At 47.4% G+C, this 15,079-nt stretch overlaps 1 protein-coding gene across 4 annotated transcripts in view; it reads right to left on the reverse strand.

The window, feature by feature from the left end:
• PBX1 (PBX homeobox 1) overlaps positions 1-15,079 on the reverse strand; it is a 299,046-nt gene that overhangs the window by 172,971 nt on the left and 110,996 nt on the right. The window contains exon 1 of one of the 4 annotated variants that reach the window (XM_058700008.1): positions 5,655-6,343. The exons of 2 other annotated variants lie outside the window; for them this stretch is intronic. In XM_058700008.1, coding sequence (XP_058555991.1) covers positions 5,655-5,832 — 178 coding nt within the window. In that variant the 5' untranslated portion in view covers positions 5,833-6,343. Of the gene's footprint in view, positions 1-5,645; positions 6,344-15,079 lie in introns of those variants that run through there. One more of the 4 variants, XM_058700007.1, reaches the window with a different exon arrangement.

Below are 15,079 nucleotides of genomic sequence, written 5' to 3' on the forward strand. Positions count from 1 at the left end.
ATGATTTAACGTCAAATGTGGCCCGGAATTTCCTGTGCTGTCATGGGCCCTTCTCATTCCCTCCTGGCCCAGTCCGCGTCCCAGGAAATGGATGGGGCTAGGGAGGGTTAAAAACATTTTTTTTTCACATCCCTTCATCTGGATTGGCATCTGACAGAAAGCTGCTCGCCCATTCCCTCATTTCCTCCCTCAAGGAGATGATTAATACCGCTGGGCAATGCTCATCAATATCTTTGGACAGATCAACTAGAGTTTTCATTAAACCCATATTAATGTCCTAGATACACAGCTGTGGACAGGTTATTCTAAAAAAGGGGGGGGGTGCAGAAGAAGAAAGAAAGAAAGAAAAGAGAGCAAAGAGAAGCAAAACCCTCCATTTCAGTTAACTATTCGCCTGGAATTAACAGGAAACCTGGCTCCTTCCCTCATTAGGGCTTCTTCCACCAACATGTTTTGATGTATATTTCATGAGGATAAACAAACATTCATTTCACTTTGGGAAGGTGTTTGCTGTAATGTATTGTCAGCGTAGCCAGCAAGGAGGGGACATTAATTTCAATTCTGGTGTTTAAACACTTTGGCGAGTCCCAATTACTCATTCCCCAGCTCGAAATCAGGAGCCCCGGAGGAAGGTCGCTGCCTCCCCGTGCGGCCCCCTGGGCGCGGCCCCGCCCCCCAGCGGGCACAGCTCTTCCCAAGTGGGGAGAGAGCGGGAAGGAGGCGAGATGGCTTGTCACCCCGCCAATCCACAGTCAGACCTCGGCAACAGGGGCCAGGAAGACCGGGCCTTGCATTGCTGCCATCCTTGTGAGAAGCTGTGTGCACGCAGGAGTTCGAAAAGGAAGTCAGATCCTGTTTTTTTCTTGGCCTAAATCTGAGGATGCCAACCTTTTCATGGAGAAGAGCAAAGCCTTGATACCTAGAAAGCTAGATATTGGGATGAGAATGGGAGAATGGAGACAGGCCGTGTGTCACTGAAGACCTTAAATACGGATGCGGAAGAGGTCATGGTCCTGGGGGACCTGGAGGGGCCCCTGGTGGCACCTTCCAGCCACTCCACTGTCAGAAATGTCTGCGGCAGGCCTTCCTTCCATCTTGCAAAGGATGAGGAAAGGAGACCTCCTGCATCCATGAGAAAATGAAGCTTTGCAAAGCTAGAGGACGCAACAAATTTAATTTTATTATTCATGATTATTATGTTATTCGTTTCCATCTGCATTTCTTTTTTTTCTTCTTTCTTTAATGTTTATTTATTTTTGAGAGAGAGAGGCAGAGCATGAGCGGAGGAGGGACAGAGACAAAGGGGGAGACCCAGAATCCAAAGCAGGCTCCAGGCTCCGAGCTGTCAGCGCAGAGCCCGACATGGGGCTCGAACTCATGACCTGAGCCGAAGTCAGACGCCCAACCGACTGAGCCACCCAGGTGCCCCTGCATTTCTTTTTTTAAGTTTATTTATTTTGAGAGAGAGAGAGAGAGAGAGAGCGTGCGTGAGTAGGGGAGGGGCAGAGGGAGGGAGAGAGAGAATCCTAAGCAGGCTCCGTGCTGTCAGCGCAGAGCCCGACATGGAGCTCGATCTCAGGAACCTGGAGATCACGACCTGAGGCGAAACCAAGAGTCGGACGCTAAACCGACTGAGCCACCCAGGCGCCTCTCCCTCCATTTCTGATAGCACCTGCAGCTTTAGCAAAAAGTTCTTCGCGAGGCGCCTGGGTGGCTCAGTCGGTTAAGCCTCTGACTTCGGCTCAGGTCATGATCTCACAGTTTGTGAGTTTGAGCCCCACGTCAGGCTGGAGCCTGCTTTGGATTCTGTCTCCCTCGCTCTCTGCCCCTCCCCCGCTCGTGCTCTGTCTCTCTCAAAAAATAAATAAAAACAACAACAACAACAAATTAAAAAAAAAAAAAGTTCTTCGCCATGTGCCAAGCCTGTCTTGAAGCCACCAGTGAACTGCCTGCACTGTTGGACACAGCAGAGGATCTCTCTCCGCGTGGGGAGCCGGCTAGCGAAGACTTCACCAAACCAGAAGAATCCTTCCTAATAGCGTGAAAAACTAGCCTCAGGTCTAGCTAAACAGTTACTTCCGGCTAATGATAAACTATTTAAAGGGAGGTGCACACATGTTTCAAAGACACAACTGTAAGGTTGAAAAATGAACGTGAAAAGATGGCATGATGGCATGAGATATGTGTGCCCTGGCAGGAGCGAGAGCAGCCAGGAGAGGCAGGTGTCCCCCCAAAGTCTCTGCGTGGGGGGGGGGGCACTGGAAGTCACAAGCGGGAAGAGCCCAGGGCCCACGTGGTACCTTGGGGATAGCACAACACACAGGGTCTCAGATGCATGCCCACAGCAGGACCCAGCTGGGAGAGTTAGCGAGATCTGGAAAACACAAAGCTAAGAAGGACAAAGAAACCCCCCCCTGGCTCTTATCAAAGTTACTTCTTCCGTGAGTGAATGCTAAGCCCACAGTTTCTCCATATATGAGGGGGTTTTTTTAAATTTTTTTTAAATGTTTCTTTTCCAAAGAGAGAGAGAGCACCTCATCTCCCAGCGCCCTCCTCTCTCTCTTTGCTCTGTCGCTTGCCTGCACTTTCCAAGAATCCAGCAGCTCAAGGGTTAATGTCCAGCACCCAGAAGATAGTCCCAAGGGCCATGCTCCAGCACTATGGCTGTGTCCACGCTGCCTGTCGGGAGTCCACGCCGTGCTGGTTGTTAAGTAGTCTGGACACCACTTCTGCATCCAGGGTTGGGAATGGTCAGTGCATCACTCATTTGTTCAACAAACTTATCCGCGACTGAGAGCGTACTGGCCTGTGCCCAGGAGATCAGGGAAATGAAGTGGGATCCTGGTCTCTCTCACTGACTCGCCCCTGTGAACCCAAGGAGGGAGGCATCACCATTCCTTTCTGCCTTCTGACATCTTAATGCACACCTCCTTCCAAGGGTCCTGGGGCAGCCAAGGAAACATACCTCGAGAAACTGTGGGACTTAGCATTCGCTTAAAGAAGAAGCAACTTTGATAAGTTTGAAAGTTTCTGATGCTACCCCTCTGCTGCTTGTCACCTGCTTAGGTCCCATCAGACAGGCCAGGGAAGCTTCCCAAGAGACCAGACCAGACAGGTTTGGCAAAGCAGAGAAGCCTGATAAGATCTGGGTCTCTGGCAGAGAGGAGAGGCTGGGAAATTGGCAAATAGTTCTGTCACAGATCAAAAAAGACTTGAGGCCAAGAACACACCCTTGTGGGGTCCAGGTGACCTACCACTGTCATCTAAAAAGAACCAAATGTAATGGGGTGGCTCAGTCGGCTGAGTGTCAGATTCTTGATTTCTGCTCAGATCGTGACCCCAGGGTCGTGGGGATCCAGCCTGGCATCGGGCTCCACACTGAGTATGGAACCTGGTTGGGATTCTCTCTCTCTCTCTCTCTCTCTCTCTCTCTCTCTCTCTGCCCCTTTCCCCTGCGTCACACACACACACACTCTCTCTAAAAGAAAAAATAAGAAAGTAAAAATAAATAAATAAATTTTAAAAACGTAATAGGACTCACAATAATAATAAGGAGCATCACTTACTGGGCGTCTAAGGCTCTGCACATACCCTCTAATCTAATCCACCCAGGTCCCCTGCCCTGCAGGTAGTTTGTCCCTTCAGAGGCGAATAAACAGAGGTCTGGGGAGGTTAACCAGCAATGCCAGTAGGTGGCTAACGCAGGATTCAAACTCAAGCCTGACCAGTTCCCACCGGGTGGTGCTGTGCTCTGTGACTCTACAGACGATGGGCACCTAATGGTCTCCACCCAGAAGGTTTCAAGAAGCCACAGACTGAGGTGCTCTCCAGCACCAGGGAAGGCACCCCGTGTAGACAGGACGCACACAGGCTTTGGACTCTCACACAGGCTTCACCCTTCACCACCTGCTCAAGTTTAGAAACGTCACTCAGGTCCCAGATTCCCCATGTGAGAAATGGAGACGATGCCCACCTCTTAGAACTGTTGTTGATAATTGAGAAAAATGTTTATGAAAGTCCTAGCATTGTTCCCGGTACAGAAGGCATGAATAGCAATTCTCCTCTGGTCTCCGGGACCCCTGTCCCCTCGCAGGGAAACCGGAAACACTTCTGCGTTATTTCACGCTTCCGAGAGGTAGGAGGGAGGAAAAGAGCAGAGCCTGGGGTCCAGGATGGAATTAGGACCTGCTGGCTTTAGTCATCCACTGGGGGGAAGCTGACTTTGCTTCCTTCCACCCTAGGAAGCATGACGGTGCCCCTAATTTGTAGGTGAGATAAGACCTTTCCGTTCTGGAATTCTGTGATAAGCTGCCGCTACGCTATTTTCATGAGCTAAAAGGACATTTTTCATGAAAATAGAACTAAAAATAACAACAACAAAAATAATGCAGAGAGATCTAGGAGAAGACATCCCCGTCTCCCAGGAATAGCCGTGACAGAGGAAGCCTTCAGAAAGGCGGCTGTAGAAGAGTCTGAGGAACACTGGAAGATTCTGCGAATGCCTTTGGATGATTCGACATCCCTTTAACAGAGCTACAACTCCGCAGTCAGAAAACGAGGCTCAAGTCTTGATCCTGGCACGTTAACATCCTGTGTCACTCAACCTCTCTGGGACTCAGTTTCCCCACCAGTAACTGGCTCTAGTAATTCACATCTAACTCCTGGCGTCAAGGTCATGATTAAACGCCGTAACATACTTATAAGTGAGTCCTCTTCTGAATTTGTTACTAAAGCTCAACACACAGGACTAAGTGGTTCCTAACCATAAAATTCTATAGAAAGTTTATTTACTTTCTATATGCTGGATATGACTACTTAGGTTTAAGAACAAAAAAGTTCCATTATTGAGTCTAGTGCCTCAAATCTCTTTTGCCAATACATGTGGTACAAGAAAGACTCTATCTCAGGAGGCTCCTCCCATTGTAAGTGACTTCTCGATGTGTGAGGCGCTCATTCTCTTTCCATATTTATTCCCCTTAGGAAGTAACATCCAAACACATCTTGATGCCCAGAGAAGCAGGTCTATGAGTCTAGGACACTTAAACATTTAAATACAGTCTTCTCAACCTAAGGGCTGAGGTCAGAGAAGTATCCTGGTCTGCCTTGACCACATGGGATCCTTCTTTCCAGGGTCTGTCCATTCTGGCTTCTAAAAAATTTTTTAATTTAATAAAACCATTAAAACCCGCTTCTCAAAACTTAGGGAAAGCACTAACACATAGATTCCCTTTGTTCTCCTTCCGTTTTTCAGAATTCATAAAGTGTAAGAGAGATCAAAGAATAAAGACAGTTCTTTCATTTCTGCAATCCTTTCACAAAGTATCAAGAAACAGGGAAAACACGATGATAATGCTATCTGCCAGAGATAGGTAGATGTATCTACAGATTCATCTACAAAAAGCAAACAGCATGCTTGAGCCTGAGGAATTCACAAGGATATTCACAAGGCTGTTTTAAATGTAAGTCTAGCTCTTGGATATTCCGCACATAAACAACAGAAAAGAAATCTTAAGAGGAACTATAAATCTGAAAGTGATCCCGCGTCAATACGAGAAAGAAGAGAAAGGTGCACCGTACCGCACAAGCACATAGATTTTACCATCACAGTAAGTGTTAAGTCTGTAGACCGGGTTCAGCAGCCTTACCTAGCTTACCCAGTGATGGATCCAAACCAAGTGTGGGCGTGGGCGTGTCGTGTGCAGCCAGGTGGGGTGGTGGTTCCCGACACATTAAGCAAGATGACACAGCAGAAAGGCTTTGATTCCATTCACATGGTCTGGGTTTGAAGGTCCCTTCTACCCCCACCCATGCAAGCAACCCCAAGCAAAGCATTTAGCCTCTCCACCTCGGTTCTCCGGGTTGTAGCACAGGGAAGAAGATAATGACACAAACCCTGCTTGTCTCATTTGTTGTGTGAGTCAAGATAACAGAGGGGAAGACATGTAGCCAGTTAGAAGGAGCACTGGCTTCGGAATCGCAGGGCCAGACTTAAACGTCTTAGTTGTGGAGGCGGGGGACTTGGCTGGCTCAGTAGAGCATTTGAGTCTGGATCTCGGGGTTATGAGTTCGAGCCGCACGTCGGGCGTAGAGGTTACTTAACAATCATCTTTAGAGGCGCCTGGGTGGCTCAGTCGGTTAGGCACCTGATTGCAGCTCAGGTCATGATCTCACTGTTCATGAGATCAAGCCCTGCATTGAGCTCTGCACTGCCTGTTTGGGATTCTCTCTCTCCCTCTCTCTTGGCCCCTCCTCTGTTCCTGCTCTTTCTCTCAAAATAAATAAATAAACTTAAAAAAATACAAGTCTTTAAAAGAAAGTCTTATTGTGGATGCTTTTTACAGGACCTCCGGGCCATTCCTTGAAATGCTGGGTTTCCTCTTCTACAGAACAGGGCTCTCTCTTCCACCGCAAGGCACCCTGGTGGGCATCAGGTGCCAGAACACCTGATAGGACATCTGGAAGCTGCACACCTCTCCACGGATGCTAATAGGGGTCACGCAAATGTAAGTTACTGCCATCCACTAACTGATCTGTATCTGGCAACTTTGAGTTTTGAACCCAAATTGGATGAGGGTCCTAGAATGACCACTCCCTTAGAGGTTTTCTTCTCCCTTTGTGCCCTTTCCCCAGGACATGTTTAGCGAGCCGCTCTCTGCATCAGAAGACTCGCAGGCTGGGTTCCAAGCAGAACTGGAGGCTGGGGGGGGGGGGGGGGGGTAGCGTGCAACAGAATGATGGAGAAGCCCCGCAGCCCCGAGCTGCCCTGCCCTTGCAGGGATCCCACCAGGAAGGAAGGTTCATGAAGTTAGGAGAAGAGGAAAGGGAAGAGCTTCTTTCCTCCCATTCAAGTGGTTTTCTGCTGAGGGCCTCCTGTCCATGGAAGCCCCGGTAGAGCAGCGACCCCAGGATTTCGACCCCAGAGCTCCCCGGCCTGATGCCGCAGCCCCCAGTTTCCCCCACAGCCCCAGGAAGGAGGCGGCCTCCCATCAGTAGCAGAAAACTGGGGGTAGAACCTGGGACATGGTTATCCTCAGCCTACACGAATAGCCTTGCTTTTTTTTTAAGTTGGAAGTACCCAACTTTGATAATTGACAGAAAACAGCAACTATTAAGCAACTAAAAGTCATCATTTCTAAAATAAAAGTTCCTTGAGGTCAAGTTTTTTTTTTTCTTTTCTGCTTTGTTTACTAAAGTATTCCAAGCACCGAGAACAGTGCCTGGCATGTAGTAGATAGATGCTCAATAAATATTTATTCAATGGATGGATGAGTCCATGGCCAGACAGATGGCCAGACAGATGGGAGGGTGTATGGATGAATAGGTCCTTCCTGTGGGTCCAGAAAGAGCCATACCCAAACCACTCTCGTTTCTAAACACCTGCAAAGAAACTGAGCGATCCCCAAATGCAATTTATGAGCCATTTTCTCACCAGTTCAGAATAACCAGAAGGGCCAAGCTGATGTAGGGATGGCTCAAGGATGGCTCTCTGAGAGACTATGTTAAAGAAGGTAGGATGCGGGGCGCCTGGGTGGCTCAGTCGGTTAAGCGGCCGACTTCAGCTCAGGTCATGATCTCACAGTCTGTGAGTTCCAGCCCCGCGTCGGGCTCTGTGCTGACAGCTCAGAGCCTGGAGCCTGTTTCAGATTCTGTGTCTCCCTCTCTCTGACCCTCCCCTGTTCATGCTCTGTCTCTCTCTGTCTCAAAAATAAATAAATGTTAAAAATAAAATAAAATAAAATAAAATAAAATAAAATAAAATAAAGAAGGTAGGATGATTTCTTCCCCTTTCTTTTCATTGGGCCTATAACATCCGGTAGATCACAACTGTTTGGTTTATTTTTTTTTAACATTTATTTAGTTTTTGAGACAGAGACAGAGCGTGAGTGGGTGACGGGCAAAGATAGAGGGACTCACAGATTCCAAAGCAGGCTCCAGGCTCCGAGCTGTCAGCACAGAGCCCGACGCGGGGCTTGAACTCACAGACCGTGAGATCATGACCTGAGCCGAAGTCGGACGCTTAACCTGCTGAGCCTAAACGGCCCCCATCACATCTGTTTTGATAAATCTATAAGAAAGACTTACATTATAATTACATTGTGATTATATGTGTCACATTAATGCATTTTTACTGAGTACTTCTATTCTATACAAGGAAAATACTTAAAGGCAAGCTTTTGTTTGCTGGGATACTTCAAACATTCCCCCCAAAGTCTTCTTTACAGTATTCATTTATTCAACAAGTTTCTTTCTTTCTGGGTAAATAATTTTATCGGCAAAGACAAAACAAAGGTAAATCTGAGTTGCTCAGGACCAAAGATCAAAACTTGGAGCAGAGCTTAAATTAACGCGTCTCTCTGTAATTCGGTTTTCCCTTACTTTCTTTTTGTTTTTTTCCTATCCTCAGCTACACCTCATGGTTCATTTCATTATTTCCTCTCCTTTGTCCTTAAAGCTCCTTGTCACCTAGTGAGCAACCCAGACTTGGCCTAATGCAATCACTGGGTTTCTCTCCACCTGTCCCCAGACTGCTGAGGAAAAGTCACACAACCAAGTTTCCACGGGCCTTCTATGTACTGGTCTGGAACAAAACCCAACAAGCTGCTGAAAGCTGGGGTCCTCCCCTCAGAGGCATCGAGAAATCTACTCACAATCGACTGCAATGTATCTGCGAACAGTTCTGTCTCCAAGAGGCAGCTATAATGAACTCCTCAATTAATTAATATTTTAAACCATCTAACGTAGAGGGATTTCTTTTAAATGCCTAACTAACTTTTCGACTTCTTTCTCATTTGTTTACCTTCTGGTTTCCATTCCCTGTTGTCAAAACATACACACGTATGTATGTGCACATACGTATACACACACACACGTACACATACTTCGTTTTCTATTCTCTGAGCACAAAGGAAATGAATGCAACCAGTTTTCTCTTCCCTAGTTCTCAGGTTGTAATTCGTACTGCAAGAAAAAAGTTTAAACGTTTCAAAGTGCCAGGCTCGCACACAGTAGGTGCCTCATAAGTGTCTGTAGAAGTAGGAACAAAGCACAGAGTATAAATAACACACAGAAACTCAAGGAAATGAGAGTGTTCAGCCTAGGGAAGAGAAGAGGAAGGGATAAAGATAGGGGTCTTCAAATATCTGAGTGGCCGGGGACGCTTAGGGGGCTCAGTTGGTTAAGGGCCCGACTCTTGATTTCGGCCCAGGTTGTGACCTCACGGTTCATGAGTTCAAGCCCCGTGTTGGGCTCTGCACTGACAGCATGAAGCCTGCTTGGGATTCTTTCTCTTTTTTTCTCTTTCTCTCTCTCTCAAAATAAATAAACTTAAAAAAAAAATATCTGAGCAGCCGTTGTACAAAACAGCAGTGGATTTCTTTTACACTGTGTCTAAGGGGAGCCCTCAGATGGATGAGAGAAAATCTCACTGAGAGAGATTCAGTCCATCAGGAGAAAAAACAGCCTGTTTGAGACGCAGAATATCCTAACAACTTTTTGTTAAATAATAATGATCTCCAAGGCTCCTTTAAGATAGAAAAGCTCTGTGCTCTTACTACCCCTTTCGAGGAGTATTTAGACAAAATCTGGGTGACACCAGCCAGTCCTGTTGAAGCTTGTGGTACTGTAAGTCCACTGGGTAGGCGTTTAAAATTGGATCCCTTCTGGAGCGCCTGGGTGGCTCAGTCGGCTGAGCGGCCGACTTCGGCTCAGGTCATGATCTCACGGTCCGTGGGTTCAAGCCCCGCGTCGGGCTCTGTGCTGACAGCTCGGAGCCTGGAGCCTGTTTCGGATTCTGTGTCTCCCTCTCTCTGACCCTCCCCCATTCATGCTCCGTCTCTCTCTGTCTCAAAAATAAAAATAAACGTTAAAATTGGATCCCTTCTGAATCTGTACTTCTAAAACTATTAATGTCTTCTCTTCCAGGCAAACCCCAACAAGCTTAAAAGCTTTGCTTAAAAAAAAAAAAAGCAAATGAATAAAATAAATGTTTGTTTCATGAGCTTCTAAAATATAATCTTTTAGTAATTAATTTCTAGTTCCTTATGGGATATCTGTGAGACCCATCTGCCTGGAAACAGGCTTTCCTTCTGCATTTGTTAAACCATCTACGTCCACCCCACCACCAACACACAGGTAGGGGCCAGACTTCCACATGTGACAAAGTAATGCACCTGCTCTACTATGAGATCTCATTCCCACCAGGAAGGAAGAAACCATTAATTAATTTCACACCATCACTGGTATTTCCAATGGCACCTCCCTCGTCCAACTAGGATCAGAGCGGTGGCTTGAGTTTTATTTATTTATTTATTTATTTATTTATTTATTTTAATTTTTTTTTAATGTTTATTTATTTTTGAGACAGAGAGAGACAGAGCATAAACGGGGGAGGGTCAGACAGAGAGGGAGACACAGAATCTGAAACAGGCTCCAGGCTGTGAGCTGTCAGCACAGAGCCCGACGCGGGGCTCGAACCCACGGACCGTGAGATCATGACCTGAGCAAAGTCGGACGCTTAACTGACTGAGCCACCCAGGCGCCCATTGAGTTTTATTTTTAAGAGGAGCTTGGGGTCAGGAGACACAATTTGTGGACTCCATGCCGTCATTTCCTTCCTCCGAGCCTCAGATTTGCCACCTGTAAGACGGGGTGGGATCCGTGTTTGCCCCAAGAACCTACTTCACGGAGTGGTGACAAAGATCGAATGAGAACACAAACATCGATGGAAACCCTCTAGTGCTATTATTCAAAGGCGGAAGATTGTTTATCAGGTAAATTTTAAAAGTAACTACAAAAGTAGCAGTAAATTTTGCCTCTTAATTACTTAGGCAATAATTAAATGAATACAGTCTGTCTGACTTTTTCTTAAAGAGCAATGTAAGGTCTCAGATTCAGTGATCGGACTGCGGTCGACAACCTGTTGATCTCACGGTGTGACCTTAAAAATCCAAAGGCCCAGGGCGCCTGGGTGGCTCAGTCGGTTAAGTGTCCGACTTCAGCTCAGGTCATGATCTCGCGGTCTGTGAGTTCGAGCCCCGCGTCGGGCTCTGGGCTGATGGCTCAGAGCCTGGAGCCTGCTTCGGATTCTGTGTCTCGCTCTCTCTCTGCCCCTCCCCCGTTCATGCTCTGTCTCTGTCTCAAAAATAAATAAACGTTAAAAAAAAAAAATCCAAAGGCCCAAAAGGGCTGCCAACGTCTAGCGAAAGCCCAGGTGACTGCACACACCATGTCCCATCACATATTTTCAAAGCAGCCCTTCAGCTACCTCCTACCTTTGCATGTCTTCTACTGAGCTCTTACGTCCTGACAGTGGCCTCCCGCCTCTCCAGTGGCGACAGCAGCAGACTGGCCCCCCTGCCTGCCCCGTGAGTCATTTCATCCTTTTCAAAGTGTCCACAGAGTTTTTGACGAGGGCTTCTTAGTCCTCCATCATCTCCTGTCATCGTCTCCTGCCCGGGTATTATTCATCAACCAAATAAAAAGCCCAGCCCAGGAAACAAAGTATTTGATGTGGTTAATTAAGAACGTGGAAAAAAAGAGAGAGAGAGAGAGAGAGAGAACGTGGAAGCCACGTAACCTTTAGCGGGCTGATGAGGAGTCGGAGGAAAACCCAGGGAAGCTTTTCATAGTTATTGGCAAGCCAGTGTCTCAAAACACCGGCCTGGATACCAGAAGATACATGTAGAATTTGATTTAGTTTATTTCTCCCCCCCGCGCCCCCCACCCCGACTACGTGAGGACAGTTTCCTCACTACTTACATGATATCTCTGCCATCGCAGATAAATCTAAATTAAAATGACCTTAGAGCTCCTTCCATCTCCAAACGGGTCCCCCCGTGGAGTCTGGAACACAGCAAGTCCTAATTAACAGAGCACAACAGTTCTAAAAACAGTTGTCTGTCAAACTGCCCTGCAGACCAGAGGCCAGGGAGGGGCTTGTGGACACGGTCCCCTTCACTGTGGTCTCCTTGGCACTGTGTGGGTAGTAGCAAAGGTGGAAGAAAAGGAAATGATCTCTAGCTGATAAAAAAAAAAAAAAAAGTCTCGCACTAGTGAGCTCAAGGGCAATTGAAAAGAAAAGCGTCACCTCGAGGGGTCACCCAGCCTGACCACCAGGGATTAAGGGAACTAACGTTTTTGATTGGAATTAACCAGAAACCGCCCTGTAGAGAAGACACAGAAACCTATCCTCTACCTTCGAATCCCCTTGTCCTCCCTTCGACAACCCCCAATCTCCCACTTTCTGACAACAAAATCTATCACAGGAATCTTCTTTAGGAAAGAGTTATCTTAGGGGCGTCTGGGTGGCTCAGTCAGTTAAGTGTCTGACTCTTGATTTCGGCTCAGGTCATGATCTCGAGGTTCGTGAGTTTGAGCCCCGCGCTGGGCTCTGCGCTGATGGCGTGGAGCCTGCTTGGGATTCTCTCTCTCCTTCTTTCTCTCTGCCCCTCCCTCACTTGCACACACACTCTCTCTCAAAATAAATACGTAAACTTAAAACTTTTTTAAAAATAAGCGTCCTTTTTACTCAGATAGTCGTTAGCGTATACATCGGCTAACGGCTAACGAAAACCAACCGATTACAAAACGTGGCTTAACGTATCATGGGGATATGGTCTGCTTCCCTCTAGATGGGCTGTGGCAGCTGGGTGACTGGTTCCTGGGATTTTTCACTCGAGGCCCTGGCCACCAGCTCATGTTCTCAACCAGAAGCGTGAAGAAGGCCAACAGCTTTGCTCATCAAAAATGCAATTTCCCACACACAGAGGCAATAGCACAAAACTATTTTCTTTCGTTGCCAAATGAATTGTGTTTGGTAATCTGAAAGCATCATAAATTTTAGACACACAGGACCCAAAAAGGAGCTCGCCTTTGATGCTGGTTGTGATTCAGGGAGGGCACTGTGTGGATATAAACGGGCTGGCCGCTCCCGGGACGTGGGAAAAGGTGCAGATCCTGAGAGCGGAGTCCGTAATCTGACGTTCGGGTCTGCCTCTTGGGTTGCTCTATCTATGCACCAGAGGATTTCCTCGTCCTCTATAAACAGACACACCCATGTGCAGGAAACAACGTCATTAGTAACCCCTTTGCACTTACACTTCCTCTGTAAGAAAGCCACGAAGGTTCCCCACCACCAACCACGTCTAGCCTGTAAGCCTGTCTTGAATGGGTGCACGCTGGAAGGGAAAGAGCATGGCTTTGACAGACGTAGGGGGAATCCACCATCACGTATACTTTCTATTAAAAATGGGCCAATGCCACTAAGTGGATAGGGCTGTTGGGACAGGGATTAAATGATGAAATACATACGTGAACCACCTACTTGAAATTCTCTTGGGTCTCCCTTCCATAATCTGACCCTACTCATCTTGCCTTAGTCTGTTTGAGCTGCTGTTAACACAAGGACCACAGACTGGCAGAGCCATCAGTCCATAAACAAGAGAAATTTACTTCTTAGAGTTCTGGAGCCTGAAAAGTCCTGGATCAGGGTGCCAGAGGATTTGGTGTCTGGCAGGAGCCTGCTTCCTTTTTCCTCGACGGAAGGCCATTTTCGCTCTGTCCTCACATCGCAGAAGGGGTGAGGGAACTCTCTGGGGTCCCTTGTGTAAGGGCACTAATTCCATTCGTGGAGGCCCCACCGTCATGACCCAGTCTTCTCCCAAAGGCCCCACCTCCAAATACCATCACATTGGTGATTAGGTTTCAACACGTGACTTCTGGGGGGGGCACAGACAGTCCATCCATAGCATCATCTTATTCCATTGCTACCATAACCCACATCGTGCTCAACAGGCAAGCCCACATCCTCGCCGTCACTCCCTTCCAATGCAGAAGTGGTTCCTAACTCCAGTCACCTCCTTAGTGCTGGTGACTGCCTCCTCTCCCACCCTCGTGCCTCCCCCAAGCACCTCACCCTGCCCCACCTCCTCTCTACGAAGCCAACTCTAATTATGACGAACTCTAAGCCAAGGCTTCGGTCTCTGAAATATCACTGTACTTTTAATCCCTGACATCTAATTACAAGTTCACCGAACATTATCGTCTGCAGCTTGTGTATTGTGGTCTTCTCTCCCAAACACTGGAAGCTCCCCTAAGGCAGATAATCCATTTTTTATACTTTTTTTTGTAGACCTCACAGCACCTTAAAAACGGTCAGTAAATGGTGCAAATAAATGCACTTTGTAAACTGTCAAACAGGGTGTGCATGGAAGATATTCTTACTTGCCATAAACCGTGAAGGCCTGGCTATTACTCATGTTTGAGACCTTCGCAGTACCTTCCAGTTGGGCAAGGGGTCAAAACTAGGCCAGGAATCCTAACGGGAGTGTCCAAATGAGGTGTGGCAGTGACCGGTGATCAGTGACGGGTATGGCAGTGACAGTCTTCTGCAAAAACGAAAACACCCAGGCAGTTACTGCTATGGGTAGAGGGGGCTCTGGGACAGCAAGTCCATTTAAAGGCTGACCTCAGCCCTTGGCTCAAGGTCAAGGTCGAAGCTTTGAGAGGAACTCTCAGCTGCTAGGAAGTGAATCAGGCAGGGCCCCTTGAGAACACCACCACTAACACATATTAAGCAGAACAGTTAAAAAACAAAACAAAACAAAACAAAACAAAACAAAACAAAACATCTCCATATCAGGGGGCACCTGGGTGGCTCAGTCGGTTAGGCGGCAGACTCTTGGTTTCGGCTCAGATCATGATCTTCCCCGGTTCACGGGTTCAAGCCTCGCTTCGGACTCTGTGCTGACAGTGTGGAGCCTGCTTGGGATTCTGTCTCCCTCTCTCTCTGCCCCTCCCCTGCTCGTTCACTCCCTCTCTCAAAAGTAAACAAATAAACATTTTTAGGAAATAGTATTAAGAGAAACCTCCACATCACGTAGGCTGGCAAATTGAGGGACCAGGGTTTGAACCCAGGCAGCCCCACTCCAGAGGCTCTCCTCTTAAACCCTTCACTATAATCCATTTCAAGACTTGGTGTCTGAGCCCAGAAAAGTCCTTGAACTAAACTCTGCACCTATGACAGTCATGCTCCAGGGCTTGAGATTCTGGATCCTCTGATCCTTACGAACCAGCTGGTGTC

This window comes from Neofelis nebulosa, chromosome 15, assembly GCF_028018385.1.
Source record: "Neofelis nebulosa isolate mNeoNeb1 chromosome 15, mNeoNeb1.pri, whole genome shotgun sequence".
Taxonomy (NCBI): domain Eukaryota; kingdom Metazoa; phylum Chordata; class Mammalia; order Carnivora; family Felidae; genus Neofelis; species Neofelis nebulosa.